The 17,429-nt window shown below is 38.6% G+C and overlaps 1 protein-coding gene across 1 annotated transcript in view; it reads right to left on the bottom strand.

Moving 5' to 3' along the window:
• Nucleotides 1–17,429, bottom strand: part of ANK3 (ankyrin 3) — a 212,148-nt gene that overhangs the window by 103,690 nt on the left and 91,029 nt on the right. The window contains exons 9-16 of the mRNA XM_075025511.1: nt 15,829–15,927; nt 11,028–11,225; nt 8,927–9,025; nt 6,065–6,163; nt 4,693–4,791; nt 2,315–2,512; nt 1,697–1,795; nt 867–965 (exon numbers count right to left, since the gene is read on the bottom strand). Coding sequence (XP_074881612.1) covers nt 867–965; nt 1,697–1,795; nt 2,315–2,512; nt 4,693–4,791; nt 6,065–6,163; nt 8,927–9,025; nt 11,028–11,225; nt 15,829–15,927 — 990 coding nt within the window. The remainder of the gene's footprint in view (nt 1–866; nt 966–1,696; nt 1,796–2,314; nt 2,513–4,692; nt 4,792–6,064; nt 6,164–8,926; nt 9,026–11,027; nt 11,226–15,828; nt 15,928–17,429) is intronic.

The raw sequence follows: 17,429 nt of genomic DNA, 5'->3' as shown, positions 1-17,429 counted from the left end.
GTCTGTCTATCTATGATACTGGCTTTTCCACTAGCTCTCCGTTTTCCAGAATGTTTTTTGCAGTGATTTTAGGAATGTATCTGGGTTGTTTCAGATGAGATATTTACACTGCACTTAGCCCACTTGAACCTACATATGATTCTACCTTGTTTTACTTACTGTTGTTGTCCAACTATCGGTTATTGATTCACACTTAAAACTAGGATCCACAAAAGATATAGACACTTTAAGCTTCTCTAAATTCTTTCTTCTACTCAGAACTAGAATACATTTAAATATTGATTCTTTCACATCCCCTGAAATCTTACACTAGTGTTGTCTTGCCTACTGTAATTGCAATCAAAGCAGGGCTGTGACTAGTTGTTTTATTTTCTCACCAGTCCATTTACACTGTGGTAGAAGTATTGTGAAGCACATTAATAATCACATATGTTGTACTGAGAACATATCACACATCAGAAGTAATCCTGTGGCACAACACAGGAGAACCACCCTTGTGTAGCAAAGCATTAACTCCAAGCTTGCCCTGCACAGATGTTAAGATGCAATGATAGAAAGTTCGCTGGCTTGGACAAGGTACTAAGGAGACTGGACAAGTGAAAGCAAGGCTCAGTATTTGCCAAGACTGAACTTTATTGAAACTAGACATTTTAAATGTTTCTATATTTATATTTGCTTTTTTACTGCTATTTTATTCACCTGCAGAATTATTCTGACAGCTTTATGTGGTTGTGAGACATTAATAAACAAGGTCACTGAGCCCCCTGTAATTGCAAGCACATACAGCCTAGAAAGCACCAGACAGGAAATATAAAGTGATACAAAAATCCTACATATTGTTCCCCCAGAGTGGCCAGTACTTGTACCTTGGCAGATGCGTGAGGTGAAGCTCCCTGGTCCAACAGTAGGAGTGCCACTTTTTGATTATCGTAGTGTGCAGCTACATGCAGTGGAGTTAAACCGCTCTAAAAACACATGCAGAACAAACAAGTGCTGTTACAGACTTTCTGCAGGGAAAACTTAAGAGTTTGGAAAATCGGAGTAGATAAGGTGAAAAAACACATTGGTTATTCATTCATGTATCCAGAGTCTTTGATAACTTTAGAATAAAAAATAAAACAGAGATTTGAAAATCCTTACTGAGTTGTGAAAGCTCTTTTCACTTTTCCCAGGGAAGATGAGCAGAGAAACACATATCTGTGCTGCCCCCAGGACAGAGCAGGTAAGGAATTTTGACCCTGAGGTCACACCCTCGGCAATGTTTTTCTTTTACTGCAGTGGATAAGTAAACTGTCCCTTGGATCTGTAAAAATCCAAGCTGGGCTAGTTTAAAAAGCTTGAGGTCCTTCTGGGCTTTCCCCCCTGTCATGACACCTAGGGGAGCAGAGCCAGCTGCCTTAATACTCTGATAAGGACTGTAAATAGTCTGGGCGGGAAGGTTTGTCTCCATTCCCCCGGCTGGGTACAGAGAGGACGTAATTTTGTTGTCAATTAATGACAATAAAAGTCACTTGTGTCAAGAGTTTGCTGGCTCTTGGCAGCCCCAACAGGGACTGGAATATTACATGAAACCCCTTCTAGTTAAACCCAGGCTGTGGATACTAGTGTGATGGTAAGTAGGTAGAAGGATATTATTAGAATATTATGTGCATTTAGATATTTGCTGTGCAAGTGGCAGTGGCTTCTTCCATCCTACCTTTCCAGAAGCATCAGGAGATGCATTCTTCTGAAGCAGAAGGTTGGCTACCTCAATTTTCCCATATTTTGCTGCCACATGTAGAGGAGTAAATCCTTTCTGTAAGAGAAAGCAGTTATATAGCAGCCTCGTGCACTCTTTTTCAGTGTAAGGTTTGTCTCTGATCTACAAGGATACTGCTGTTTGCATCCATGCCCTTACATAGTCCTGAGTACAGACAGCAAGTCTGCAGATTCCCGACTGCCCTGGCAGGTCTGGAGGCCCTCCCTTGCAAGGAAAAGCCCTGTCTACATTAAAACTGTAAAAAGGGAAGAGCCAGTTCCTTTCTTCACACCACCAAAGACCCAAGGACAAGGCTGTGTAACAGCTTATCAACTCCCATCAGGAATTTCTGCCCTGCATTCCTTTCATTCCAAGAAAAGGCATGTCTGATCACTGGGATATGTTATACATCAGGCTCTGAGGTAAAAGCATGAAGCTTTGTACTCTTTTTACAAAATGTAGTTTATTCTTACATTATTTGTATGCATATATGACTCTCGCAGCAATTAATTTACAAGTAGCACTTGCTACAGGTATATTTTACTGTTGACGCGATCACTTTTGCAACTCCCTTACCTTGGTAATGATAGATAAAGATGCACCATGATCCAAAAGAACAGAAGCTACATCTTCATGTCCTTCTCGAGCAGAAAGATGCAGGGGTGTATAGCCAGATGTTGTAGCTGCATTTGGAGATGCTCCTTGCTGTAGCAGCTGCTGTACTATATCTGCTTTTCCCAGTCGAGCAGAAATGTGCAGTGGTGTTTGGTCATCCTAAACATAAAGGAAACAACACAGGAAACAAACTAAGGCTCATGTTTTGACAGAAAATATTTGCTCAGATTCTATCGCTTTTCAAAATTGCAGAAGAGCATTAATTCTACTGAGGTCTTACCTAGTGAATATTTCATGCTGGCTTCCCCTTTGTCATATAATAAAGGTATCTTGTGCTTTGTTGATGCATCACAAAATATTCTAGACAGGTACATAATCCATAACAGTAAATAAACTGATCAATTTTCTTCTTCTAGTTTTGCCTCACTTTGCTTTGCCACTAAGGTGCATTGAGTTTCCTGTTGAATTTGAGACCTTTCTTAAAATGCAGCAAATGCATAGCTCTGTTCCTCACATCTTGATCTCTTTTGTGATTCCCAGCAACATTTAACAACTCAATCAGTTGTTTGGGATGACCTGAGGTGCTTAGCATATTATTGCCTAGTACCTTGCATTAAGTATCACATTCTGTGCTTTTTTACTGGTCAATGATTTGTTTGGTATTTTGCAGATAACTTTACAGTGGATGTAACTGAAGATAAAGCGTGGTGTTGAAATTCACTGTCATTTTCTCACTGCTCATTCGGAACACAATAATCCTAATGGTTTTAAGTATACGGGTTGCCTTGTCATGAGTCTCATTGTTTATTTATTTTCCTTCTGTGAAAATATTGTGGTTGTCTGTGACCTTGTTCTGAGTGTCTAATAGATAATTTCTTCCTTATTCATTATTTGGTTTTATATTTTTGTCCTCCACATTCTCAGTTGTACAAACTTTGAATTAAGTACAGTATCGCAACAGTATGGGCAACAAAGCCTGTGACTTTATTTTTTTCGTATTCCTCACAAACCTATTCAAACATCTGTCTCTCCCCACTTTTCCCTGCTGAATTTCCTACCTTTTGAGCACTGCTACCCCACGTCCTGCAGCAGAGTAGTTCTGGGACGTTCTCTGCCAGGGAGACTTCTGCCCATGCCCATCCTACAATAGTGATTTTACACCTTTGGGATTTAGGATGAGAGCGCATCAGGATGTGAATGCTGCTCCTCAGCAGGGAAATTCTCCTCTGACTAGTGAAGAGCCTTTGTGGTTCTTAAATGTTTCCAGTTTATGCCCATTTCCCACAAATTTCTCACGGCTGATGTTAGCACTGGTGTATAATCTATTACTTGTATTTAGTTGTTATTTATGATAACAAATTGATCACAGGCAATGGCAGTTTGCACAAATTAATTCATTGCATGAAATCACTTAGAAAATATTTGCATGACTGTGCTTCTGAGCATGAGCTGTTCACTTTCAAGGCTGTCTTTGGAGACTTATAGACCACATGATTCACTTCTATTGTCAGACTGCTTGCAGATATGAAGTGTATCTGCTATAAATATTTAGTCAAGAGTTCCTTATAAGTAGATATTCTTACTAGTCACTTTATTTGTGAACCAATTCACAGATGGTAATTCCAGAATGAAAAATAAATTTCTTTGAAATTGTATTCATTTAATGACTATTTGAAAAAAAAAGTTTTCCTGGTTTTACCTATTAAGACTGCTATTTATCGCACCCATTTATGTCATTCCCCTGTCTGTTTCCTGGAACTCTTTTATTTCCATAATTTTGTATGTTTCTTCAGTGGCTCTTGACCATTTCTTTTTCCTTCCCCCTTATCTCCCTCAATTGCAGTTGTTTCTATAGGGTCCATTCCTTCTTTCCAGCCCTAAGCTATATCCCCTTACTGTGCCTCCTTACTTTAGGAGGTGTTCATTAGAAGTACAATTATTTTTGAATGCATACAGGCTGATACTTTAGGGAGATGACTGGAAACACCAGCAGCCTAGGGTTTACAGTTTTGCAGAAATAAAAGCAGCTTTGAGGCATTCCTCCCCCTCCTTGTTTCCCACCCCAAAAGAAAACTCTTCAAACGCATAATAGTTTATATTAAAAGCTGACAAAAAAAGGGGCGTGGTATTAAGTTGACATCTCCTGCCTTCTCTCTTACATACAGATCACTGGGGACTACAGTAAAAGGGTACGTAACAAAGTATCAGTGGTCATTACACCAAGGCCCTTGGCTTCATCTCCTTTTCTCTTCCCGAAAGACACATGCAAGATAAATGTGATTCCTTGCTTTGTTAAATATAGATAATCTAGGGTTATTATACCTCGACCATCACCTTACCTTAGCTTTAGCCTCCACCTGGGCTCCATTTTGTACCAGGTATCGAACGACTTCTGTTTGGCCCGCTCTGGCAGCCATGTGCAGCGCCGTTTCTCCTCTCTAGCATGCAGCAGTAAAAACAACATATCATTAAAAACACACTGCAGGAAAAATAAACCCAAACATGTTTCATAAATACAAAAATACTGGCAACCCAGTTCAGAATAATCTCCCCTAGAATATTTTGTAGTAGTTGTCTGTGAGCAAGATGGGAGATTAAGTCAATAATTGACCTCTTAGCTGTATGCTACAAAGCAGTTTATTTCAGGGTCAGATTCCCAACACAATAGTGCCTTTGTCACCAGTCTTTTGCTGAAAAGAGACAGTGCAATTTTTGTTTTCACTAGCATTTTACGAACAGTGTTAAAAATAACATCCATTTAAATAGAGCCTAATTTAGTCAAACAATTTATTTCAAATTTTGTATATTCAGATACACATATATTTGGCTTTCCTCCTGCTATGCCCTGTGCCCCTACTATCATTTGTTATCTGACAAGCACTGAGATGACTGAACAAGAGGAAAAAAAAATAATTCCTGAGTACATTAATCTAAGGCTTCATGGACTTAATTAAAGACAAATCCAAGGAAATCAGAATAAATTCAGGAGGGAAACTGCTTTCTACATTTTCAGACATCAATATAACCCCTGCTAATTTACAAATGGTGTTGCATTTTTGTATAATCTAATAGAATTAGCAGATGAAGACTTGAATAAAAGATTGTCTTCTAACTGCACCTGTGTATGGAATGCAAAAGGGAGATTTTGAGGCCAAACTGTTAAAAAGTAACAACGAGCTTCTACTTTCCCCCCATTTCCCAACTTTCAAATATCCATCTAACAATGACTTCAATTTTTACACATGCCCTGGGAGCCTTGGGGCACACAGTACACATCCAGTAGAAAAGCACACTTGTACGGCTGTATGGACACAGGCAATATGTCCTAACAATCTGCTGCAATCTGTTGATAACAGCAGAACTTTCCTTAAATGGTAGGCCCCTGGGGTCTGGGGAAAACAGTGCTCAACAGTCAAGTACACATCTCAAAAATTACATATGAGAAGCTACAGCGTGTTCTCACTCTTTACTTCAGAAAATAAAAAGAATAGAGTCTGCATAAGGTCAGACTCTTCTGAGGTTTCCTCAACCTGTCAAGCATCTCCCAAGCAGGAGTCAACAGGTTGCACTTTCCCATGACTCCAGTAGGAGCCACGATGGCTATGGAGGTGGATGGTGAACACCAGAATTAGGCACTTCACAACAGTGCTGCTCCCAGATATTATAATGTATTCAAAGTTCTGCCATGCTGAAAGCAAACCTGTTACTCACCACATTGGTAGTGTTGGGTGATGCTCCATGATGCATTAGCTGCGATACAATATTTACATGTCCCATGAAGGCAGCAACATGGATTGGAGTTAGGCCCGACTGAAAACCAAACCAAAATCAAACTTAAATTCCTACCTCCACACTCCTTTACAAGAATGCCATGGGGAAAATGTAAGTTATTCTAAAGTATGTAAGCCCAAGTGCTTGCTTTTCTGAGAAGATCTCGTCTTCTCAAAAACATATACACATGTTTAAACTAAAGGGCACACAGAATTAGAAACACCTATGAGTACGATTCATGAGCAAACATAAACACATTCTAGGAATTCAGTAATTCTTCATCAACTAAAATCAACTATAGCTAAGCAAGATTTCTTCCTTAAGTTTTTGCTAAATATCATCTTGGACGAGGAAAAAAAAAAGAAAAAGGATAGAAGCATTCCCAGTACAAAGATAAGACTTTCTGGAACATTCAGCTAACACAAAAAAGATGCAATGTCCATTGTCCCCACCAAATCCAGTTGCTTGTGGATGAACAAATGGTCTATTGAGCTTAGTGGTGAGCTCCATCCCCACTGTTTCTCCAGGAGAAAGGGAATTCAAAACTGTGGCATCCAGCTATAGAGGCACAGACACAAATAACATGGGCTAAAGAGAATTCCCCTTTCCCTCAGCACCTTGTGGCGCCATCACAAATCTGCACCACTGCCCTTATACAAGACATAAAAGACCAGCTGGAGGGAAAGAGAGGGAGAGAGGAAAAAAGGGAGCAGCCATTTAGCAGGGGATGACCTCAAGGATTTAGCTTTAGAAATTCAATCAATAGTTAATATTTTTCCATGTAGAAGTACCCTGAAGCTTTTTCAGAGCTGCTTCTGCACAGCTGTACCAACAGTCAGCCAGAGGCTGCAGAAGGAGGTTTTGCCACCAAGAAAAGGAGAAAGATCGGTGGATCTCTGGAAATCCCCTGATTTAGGCAGATTCCTCATAGATGTAAACAGGAGGGTAGAGTTAAGGACAACGCACTTCTGTTCCTTTCTCATTCAGAACAGCAAACATGAGCAGGAAGGCAGAATAACTGCTGGAGTATGTTACTTCTTTTCTCTCTTTCACATAATTTAGTAAATGCTTTTAAAATAACAGACTGCAGGAAATACAACAAATGTGTGTCATCTTTGACCATAAACGCGAACTCATACTGCAGAGATTCAAGCCTGCAGCTGAAAAAAAGGGTGCAGTATCTACAAATGGAAGTATGGAATCTACCTGGAAACCAGAGTTTACCACAGAAAAAGGTAATAAGCATTACCTTTAATAAAGAGTTTATATGCAACAATGACTATTTGTGACATTTAGTAGTTACCTCTTGTTGCATTTGCATTGTTTATTCATATCTAGCAACCAACACTCGTTTGCTCTCAGATTTCTTTGTGGAGGAATACTCTGAAGCTTTCCGGCCAATTTGTTTCGATGGCCAGATATAAACTTTCTTTCCGCCTAGAGAAATAGCAGCTTATGTATGGGTGCTGAGTACCAACTCCTAATTCTGCCTTGAAAGGTTGTTAGCATATACACAGCCACTGAAAGAAGCAAGCAGGAAGGTAGAGCCCTGCAGTAAAGTACCATGATGAATCTCAACAAATGCAGTTAAATGTGGTTTGAGATCATGTGAGATCCTGGGGAGGCAGCAACAGGAAATAAAGGAAGAGCTCTTGCTTTTGGAAAGTTTTTACTTGAAAAAGCAATTCAGAGGGTACAGATCAGACTGTTAACCTGGTTCACTCACACGAGACAGTGTAGTTAAGTGTTGCTGTTGCTTTCATTCTCTCAATTCTTTGCATTTAAGAGGGATAAAATTGAATAAATAGTTTTTCTACTTCCACATTGACTGATTAATATAGAGGACAGGCATCACATCTCCTCTGTTAAGGTTCTCTTTGTGCTTCTCACTCATTTGCTAGCATGACTTCACATTAGACTCTGAAAGCTGCATCTACAACCCCCATGGTTTTTAACAACTAGTCTGGAGATACGTGAGCTGTAGCAAGGGCAGGCTCTGATCTCTCTCAAAAAAGCCAGGAAGGGAGCTGTATGGTTTGCTACTGAATAGTTGGAACAAAAACCCATGCATCAAATGAAAGTCCATTTTGGGGAGGTGAACTGCTCCCAGTTCTACCTTGTTTACTCAATGGAATTGTTTATCATTTTCTAAACTGGCTTCTTCCACAGTGGTCACACATTCCTATATGTGACCTTTCCTCCTAACTTAGTAGAATATACATACACATAGACAACCCAAATTTTCCATAGGTACTTAATTAATGTCCAAATTGTGCCAATAACTGGGTGTAGACTATTTCATGCTGACTGAAGTAATAGCATATTGATTTCTGTCGAGCTGATTTGTGATGACTTGTGATGGTGGGTGAACATAACTTCTGTGTGGAAAGCCAAAACAAGGTCTGAATTAAACCACCTTTCAAAATAGGACTTGAGTGAAGCAGTCTTCACCTTGATCTCCGTAACAGGGTGAATTTCATCTTCAGTGCATTAAATTACAGGCAAAGGTTGGCAGAAATGATAGATCTTTTTAAAAATTTTAATCTGTTACGTTTCACTTGTTACTCCTACTGTATTCCCAAAGTATAACAATTGTTTGGGTGTTGTGATCCATTAGGGCAACTGACTTTATTATTCAGTTTTATTATTGGTATTTATTTTATTATTTGGTAATACCTAGTTGAAAATAATTGTTGACTTGATTGCTACATGCTCTTTCAGAAATATTCAAATATTAATCAATACAGTTACAATGAATTTTATAGGAAAACCAAAGACAAATATGAAAAGACCACTTCTTACCTCAGTCACAGCTTGAATTGATGCACCGTGCTTCAGAAGAAGTTCCATTACTTTTATTCTGTTCTTCTTGCAGGCAATGTGAAGAGGTGTGAAACCATTCTGTAAACGAGAAAGAACATACTTTTTGATACTGTGTATGTCATTAAAAAGTAGAATTGGGTATGGAATTCACATAAAACATTCCTCTGTTTTAACAAAACACCTCCCACATTTGTTTTGGCTGCACTGAAGTTTTCATGTAAAAGAGAGAAAAAACTTCTAAAAAGAAAAAGATGTATTTCATATAGCCAGTTTTAATTATGAAATATATTGCCCATTCCAATAAATAATTGCTTTTTAAAAATTCTCAGTTCACCTAAAACTATCAAAGCTTCATTTTTTGCTTAGCATATTCACTGTTAACCGGGTGGTGTTTTTTGTTGGAGTTTTTTGAGGGTTGGGGGTTGGGGTGGGTTGGTTTTCTTTTGACTTTTCAGAACTGCTGGTAAAAAAAACACTTTACCTTTACAAGCTCTGGCATTTGGATCTTCTTCTAAACTAATCTTACCACTTTTTTTTTTTCATTCATTACCTGCCAGTTTACTGTAATTACAATTATTTTGCCCCCTTCTTTAAAAAAAATTGTGTGTGCAGCAGAGTGAACATTTAAAACTACCATCTTATTTAGTGTGAGATGATATAACGGAAAACAAGTAAAACAGGCAAATAAGCTGTCCAGAGCACCTGCAACTGGTACGGTAACATTAGAGCACTGAATGCTGATGCCGTTCCGTATATTCATCAAAAAACCCTTTGCAAGACAATTCTGAAAACAGCTGACAGAACTGGTCCCTCAAATCTGATCAAAATTAGCTTTTTTACCTGCCATATAGTAAAGACTATCATATGCTTTTGTAACATGAGGTCAGTGCAATTGTCTGTTCCAGTTAAGTGTGAGCAGTGGACAACGTCCAGGGTAAGCTCGGATGTGTTTCAGGGAAGAGTGAGCTAGAGCTCCAAATACTGCACTCAGGCTCCTTCTACTTAATCATCCTGAGTGGGTCAGGACAGAATAAAAGGAAACACCAAAAGATTTAGGGGAAAAGGAAATTTGTGGCTAGGTTACCAGACCAATGACAGGCCACTGCCAACAACTCTGACAAGCTAAACCTGATGATGATTTGCTTATTTCAGAAGGCAAAAATAAATATTACAGGCCTACAAGTGTCCCTACTTGCTGGTTACATTGCACAAAACCCTTATATCGTAATACCTTGACCAAAGACACCTGAAGACAGGTTGATCTGACACAAAAAACAGAGGGGCTGAGAGAAGGAATTATGGAGCCTGTGCTGTTTTCAAGGGAGTCAATTCCACCTGGCTTGTGATGGTTTCAGGAGCTCACATAATATTTGAGGAATTGAATGAGTTAGTACCATCAGGCTGTGAAACCAACAGTGAACCCAATTAATGTCAGAATGTAAATTTGTTTGGAACAGTTATTGCAGAACAAATCAAAAAGACATTTTAAAAACAATGAATTGCAAGTATAATTTTGAACAAAATGCATTAATGCATTCAGTTTGTATGCAGTTTAATGGCACTAACAGATTTCATTGCTGAAGTTTTTAAAGTAGAAAGGCATATGACTCCATTGACATAATTATAAAATACCCCAAATATTCATTATGTAACTCATTCCTACTTTTTACTGTTTCACATCTTTGAGAGCTAATAAAAATTCTCTCAGTTTTAAACATTGCTGATTTTTTTCTCTTTACAAACATTTAGAAAATGAGAATTCTCTCCATACCAAAACCTACAGCAGTTACGTCTGCAGCTGCTTCATTTATTCAGAATCATAACAAGCCACCAGCAGGCAAAAGTGCTCTAGTTACACTAGAAATTCATAAATCACTGTTGACTGTCCATAAGCAAAGGTCTGCTCTGAATGCATGATACATTATCAACACTTTGAACCTCGAGCATCCTCTCTTGGGCTGTAGCAATACAACATATCCTCACTGTCAACCAACAGCAGGCAGAAAATAACTCTCAAATAAGTCTCACTACAACTTTGGAAGAATGTTTAGCTGTGAATAATAACCCGCTGTGTACTCACCAGTGCTTTGGCATTAGGATTAGCTTTCTTGTCCAAGAGAACCTTGGCAACTTTGTAGTGGCCACAGTGGGCGGCAACATGCAGCGCAGTCAGATAGTCATTAGTGACATCATCTACAGGCACGTTGTGCTGAATCAGAAGCTGAACACAGTTTAGATGATCTCCTTGTGTTGCCATGTGCAACGGAGACAAACCATTCTGCCAACAAAAAGACCCGAGACTGATGAGTTACAGGATGGTCAGAGAAATTAAACTCCTCCACTTTGTTCTTAGAGCATTTGTTGTATGAAGAATTTTACAAGCCTAGAGAGCACCCAAAATAAACTTAACATGTTCAGTGTAACAACGAGGGTTCTTACCCTGGCAAAAGCCACGTGGAATTTGGACCTTGTCTGGTTAGAGTTTGTAGGCAGCTCTCCAAAAAAAAAAAAAAAAAAGTCATACCATACCTGCAATGCTCTAAACATAGCTTATATCAGCCAGCATGGCTCAGGTAAGTTGCTCTACTTAGATGAGTTATGTGAAGAATAGCACTTTGTGACTGTTAATACCCTAGCCAGGAAATTTGCTGGTTTTAAAAGCTGCATTAAACTCAGCACTCTAATGTAGTCTGCATATACAAAGCATGAGAGAGCAGGTTAGAGCATCACTCAGTAATCACTACAACCTTCCCTCATCCCTCCACTAGTGTTTTCCTGAATTTGGGTTGTACACATGCCTTACACCACATTACACCCCTGTGGAGACCATTCTTCCCAGCCAACGTTGGTACAACAGCAAAAATTTCAAGTGCAACCGGGCTAAAGAAATCTGCATGAGACCCCCATGATGTGACCTACCAGTGGCAATAGTAAAGCTCTGTTTCATCAGGGAAACATCTGAGAGATTCATGTTTAAGAACAAAACCTGTACCAAGAATTGTTTCTTGCACTGCTTACAATGGTTGATCAACAAGGTGGCAACATATATTACATTTCCAGAGTAAAAACATGAGAGAAATAATTCTCAGAACTTTAAAGGACTGATTCTATTTCATGACAAAAGATTAAAAAATATGCCAGAATGAAAGAGGTCTTGTTAGCAGAGGTACATGAGCTCCTTAGATAAACCTCAACATACCTTCTTCCATTTGTTTGTTGTTTTTTTTTTTTTCCTTACTTGGTCCCTCTAATGCCAAAATTAGATTCAAGTGCAGGAGTTTTTCTGGTAACACACAATAGTATATCATCTATAAATGACTCACAGTACACTATGTTTGCCATCATAAAGAAACTGAAACTCTTGCTCACAGATGTAGTGCCCTCATGTGACCGCAGTTAGCAAAGGCAAAGTAACAATGTAAAACCAGCTGAGATCTCAGGCTTTCTGAAACAGATGATTTCTTTCTTCTCCCTCCCCTATCATAACAGTAATGACAAACATTCAAAATAAAGGTGGAAATACACAGTGAAATAATTTTAAAAAGTGACATGGAAGAAGGACGGTGAAAGTAAACAGGCTAATACTGTCAGAATTTGAAAGCAGTTTATATTCAGTGCTGAGAAGCAGACATTTGTGGACACAATTATATCTTTCAAGTAAGATTATCTCACGGGCATCTCACTTGTGATTTATGTTGGCTTGGATAAGCCTCTCTCCCATTCCCAAAGGCTACTACAGCAATTATCTGCATAGAAGCTTCTTACTAGCAATGCATTTTAAATGTTTTCACTGTCTTCTAGTGTAGTTAAACAGTAGACTAAAAAAAGATTAATTCCCCTGAGTCACCAAGCCCTCCCGATAACAGTTTATAACTGATGATGCTTTTTAGGTGATAGTAAAAAATCATGAAACGTTATACACTGTTCTGTTCCATTTTTATAAGAAAGATCCTTCAGGTGAAAAGTGTCATGCTTCACAATAACAGCCAATAAACCACACTTTTTAATGGAGTAGGAAATTGTGAAGATGACATGGGACTCCTTTACAGGAGAGACTTGTACAAAAGAGGCTGACATTGATGGAAAAGTAGGGAAGAAGCAGAGCAGCCACACATCAGTTCGGGAAAATCAGCAAGATGCTTGACTAAAATTTGTCATGGATGAGAAAAGTGGAGCAACTAGCCACACTTTACACAAAAGAGCAAGAGACAAGACTGGATACTAAAGAAGTTGATGAAGACAAAACATTATTGGAATATTGTCTGTTGTTATGACCTAAACCAGGCTTGCCCTTAATTCAGTTACAGTAGAAGATACTCTGCAATCTTACACAGGTCAGTTAATATTTCAATGCCTTTGTCTTCTGACTTTTAACATAAAAATATTACATATAACAATGTTCTCCTGTCCCATATCCATGTTGTGAGAGACAATCCACCAAGGACCATAAGAAGTGTGTTTGGTACTTCAGGATGGAGCCACTATATAAATACTGTTATATTACTGTTTTTATGAAGATTGCCAAGAAAATATTGAAAGGTGAAGAAGTTCAAGATTAATCAAAGATGTTGACAGTCACATGATACCGTAAAAAAAAAAAAAAAAAAGAGAGAAGAGAAGAGGACCACAGAGATGAAATAGAGTATCAAATGCCTGACTGGGCAAACATAAAATTATCGGTGATACATAGCTTATTTTGTAGCTCTGCCAAAGGACTTTAATAAGGGAAAGTGCCATTAACTCTGGGGAGGAAAAAAAAAAAAAAAAAGAAAAAAAAAAAAGGAAAAGAGACAAACAAGCCTGGAAAAACAGTAATTAAAAAAGATGGACATTGATACACAGAGATGTCATTTCTCACACAGAAAATCATTCGCATACTCAGGGTTAGAACTCGGTTTTCCTTTTGCTTGTAGAAAACCCTAGATAATCCATTAGGTCATTGCCTCCCTTGAAAATAAATATAAGGTTATTCCAGTGCAAAAAAGGGTCAGCACTACACTAAACAATCTCTAGCAGGAAATAGCTATCGAACTGCAGCCTGGTTATTCTTCTGAAAGAGTTTTATATAACATGAGAGAACTTTGTGAAGTTCAAATTCTTTCAAAGATGTGCCCTATTTCCAATAATATATGACTTAATTTGAAGAGAATGGAGCCATTTATTTTTGCAGTGGACAGCACTGTAGTTTAGTGCCAACTGAATGGATTCATTTATGTCATTCAGAGGTACTGCTACTTCTTAGCTTACCTTCTGAAAATGGTAGAATTAACACATCAGAGGGAAACTCAGGAAGCTCTGCACTTTCTTCTGTTCACTTTTTAACACATAACATAGTTTTCCCTCTTTCAGAGAGGAGGTTCCCAGTTTGCTGAAGGTGTTTATATAAGCCTCTGCAGGTCAATGTCCAAAGTGTGTCTTTCAGCCTTGGGCTATTTCAAACCCACTATCCTCCCATGTTCTCATCTGCCTGATTTTGGCTAGTGAACTCTGGGCCAGGCTGTGTGAATCTCCTCAGGAAGAGGAACAAATTCAAGACCCACAGGGCTTGAACAGCAGGTTAAGTTTAGGGATGATACCTGACAATATGAAATCCACGAGACAAAGAAATGCAGTTCCTTAGGAGACGTTCACATTTATGATAGTGGAAACCAAAGCAATGGGGTTTACTTTTTTTTTTTTTTTTTCCTTTAAGCAATTAATTGAGCTACCAGAGAGTGTGGAAGAGTCTTACTCCCTGGAGTATGAGGGCAAGGCTCTGAGAGTGGCAGTGGTGTGGAGATGCGCCCCAAGGGGCTCCTAGACAGCCCCTTGCTGTCGCCCCCTGCTCATGAAGTTTGCAAGTCAGGGCTGTGGGAGTCCATGGAAATTCCACATGCAAAGGGATGGGTGGATCCTGTCTGTCAGATTACCCATGACAGCACTTGCCAATGACTCACTGAGCAGAGGAAAGCTGGTGCCAACCTCCCCAAAACAAATGCTAAAAATATTCCAGTAAGAGGAAAAAAAACAAAAAAAAAACAAAGAAGAGGGAGGAGAAAAGCAGAATATAGAAGGCACTGGGACAGAATAAGACATGATGACAGAAGAGAGAAAAGAAATAATAGAAGGAAACAAGAAATGTTTTTGGAAATACATTGCTTACAGACTGAGAGAAAACACTTAGTGGAAGGTTATCTTGGGAAAGAACCTCAACAAACCGCACAACCCAAACGTCAACCCTGAATGGGAGAGTCATGGATTGTAGTGGTGCTACAAAGCAGGCTGCTGCACTCAGATTTAAAATCAGCAATAATGGCACAGCAGAGACCACCACCAGAAGAGTTCTGGCAAGTGAGTGCTTTAATGCCAACCCTTGGGTTCAAAGCAACCTGTGCACTCTGGCACAGGTGATTTGAAATTCCTGTGAAGAATTCTGCATGATAAACTGTAGAGAGACAGAAAGTGGAGAAATTGGTAATCAGGCTAAGTCCTAAGGAAATATGAGCTGTCTCTGCAAAGAGACATTGCTCTATTTTTATCTCTTATCTCTACTCTGGCCTTAGGGTAATTTGGTGCAAGATGAAGATATATTGTAATCACCATGTATTTATTCCAGGATAGATACAGAGATTTTCAACTACTGAAATTCTGAGGGGTAGGGTTACCACACATGCCTTTTTGGTTGGCACAGAAACCTTTTCTTGTGTATCTCAATTTAACACATTTTACATATGCAGACGTGCACTACATACGGCATTCACTTTGGAGATCTCCCACACAGTTACTTTAAATAGCTATGAAATAGCAAAGTTATTGTCAAACCCTGAAATATATAAGACATGTAGAATTACATAAAAAAAAAAAGTACAAGGATTATCCCAGCAGAAAACAGTACCAGTTACCTTGGTTTTGGAAAGAATAGGGGCACCACGATCCAGCAGCATTTCTACAACCTGTTCATGGCCACTTCTTGCTCCACAGTGGAGGGGTGTCAACCCATCCTGTGGGACACAAGCGTTATAATTGATTAGTTTCAGACACAGTAAAATCTTGTGCACTTTCGTAAAGACCTATGATGTCCTAAGAAACTAATTCCTGCAGGATGCTGCTTTTACAAAACTGAACAACTGAACCTGTTTATTCAAATGGACAAAGTACATTCTGGCTCTGATTTTCTAAACATGTAAATAGTCATATTAAACTGGTGATCATGCACTGGGCTACTTAGAGGCCCTCACTGTACATGCAGCAAAATGATAAATATACATACAAGAAAAAGGGATTGCACTGCAGGTACTTTTTGCCTGCATGCCTTTGAGAAAACTGGGTCTTTCATTTGTCAGTATGCATCAAAGTCAATGGATATCATGAATAGTCCTTTTGTCTGAGAGGAAAAAAGAAATCTTTCCTACTTAGACTTTTTTTATTACACTGATTTTGAGAGGTGTATAGCAGATGAGGAAACCACCTTAATCCCAGGTGATAAAAGTATGTTGGATTAACTTCTGCTTCTTGTCATATAGACCATACTTGTGTGACTTCCAGCTGAATGACCTGTCTAGAGTCAAGGCGTACTGTCAATACCTCTTTTAGAATAGTTTGCTTAGTAATAGTTATCATCATATTAGAAATACATTCTTTAAATAAGAAGATGACTCTTTTTAACATTAACAGAGTTATTCCAAACTGATTTGATTATTCTTTGACCTGTACCCTGTTTACAATGCTCAGGTAATCTGCTGTATATGAGTGCTATGATGAAAGATAGCACATATACCTTGAGTAACTGTGAGTAAAGTCACATGGAGTTTTTCAGTGCTGCATGACATAGTGCTTGTTACAAATCGTAATGTCATAGTTTCAAGAAAAATAAGGAAGAAAAATTAATGTTTTCAGAATTAGTAAGAGCAAACATTTGATTTCTTACAAGCAAAACAAATATGCAGGAGATACTGTCACACAGAAACAATATTGTATTTTCACTAAATATGTCAGAAGAGAAGCCTTTATAAGAAAGGTTGAAACTAATAAAGAAGAAAGATTATTAGTTTTCCAAATACAAGTTATAAAGGAAGGGGCTTTTTTCCAGTGTCTTCCGGCACTCTTAAAAACACATATATTGCATTGTCTAAAATATATATGTCACATCATTTTTGTAAAAACGATTATCTAAAATTCCTTCTGACACATCCTATGCTCATTAATTCATGCACAGGCACTCCATCTGTGTCTGCCTCTGTATGGTAGCAAGTACTATTAAGATACCTCCATAGACATAGTTTCCGTGCATAACTACAATATTCTTTCTTGATAATTTCTAAACTGTTACACTCTACTAAAACATCAGCTTAAGGCCTGCAAAGTGTAGAGGGCAGCTGCAGAGAGGGGAGTAGTAATTCAGAGAGCCTTACACTCCCCTACTTCTACTTTCTTGCCCTCTCCTAATAAGCCTATGAAAGATAGCAGATAGAAATTAATTAACTTTTTCTGCTAGTCCCATTTA

Source organism: Buteo buteo, chromosome 4 (genome assembly GCF_964188355.1).
Source record: "Buteo buteo chromosome 4, bButBut1.hap1.1, whole genome shotgun sequence".
NCBI classification, from domain to species: domain Eukaryota; kingdom Metazoa; phylum Chordata; class Aves; order Accipitriformes; family Accipitridae; genus Buteo; species Buteo buteo.
This window is presented reverse-complemented; position numbering and strand designations above follow the sequence as displayed.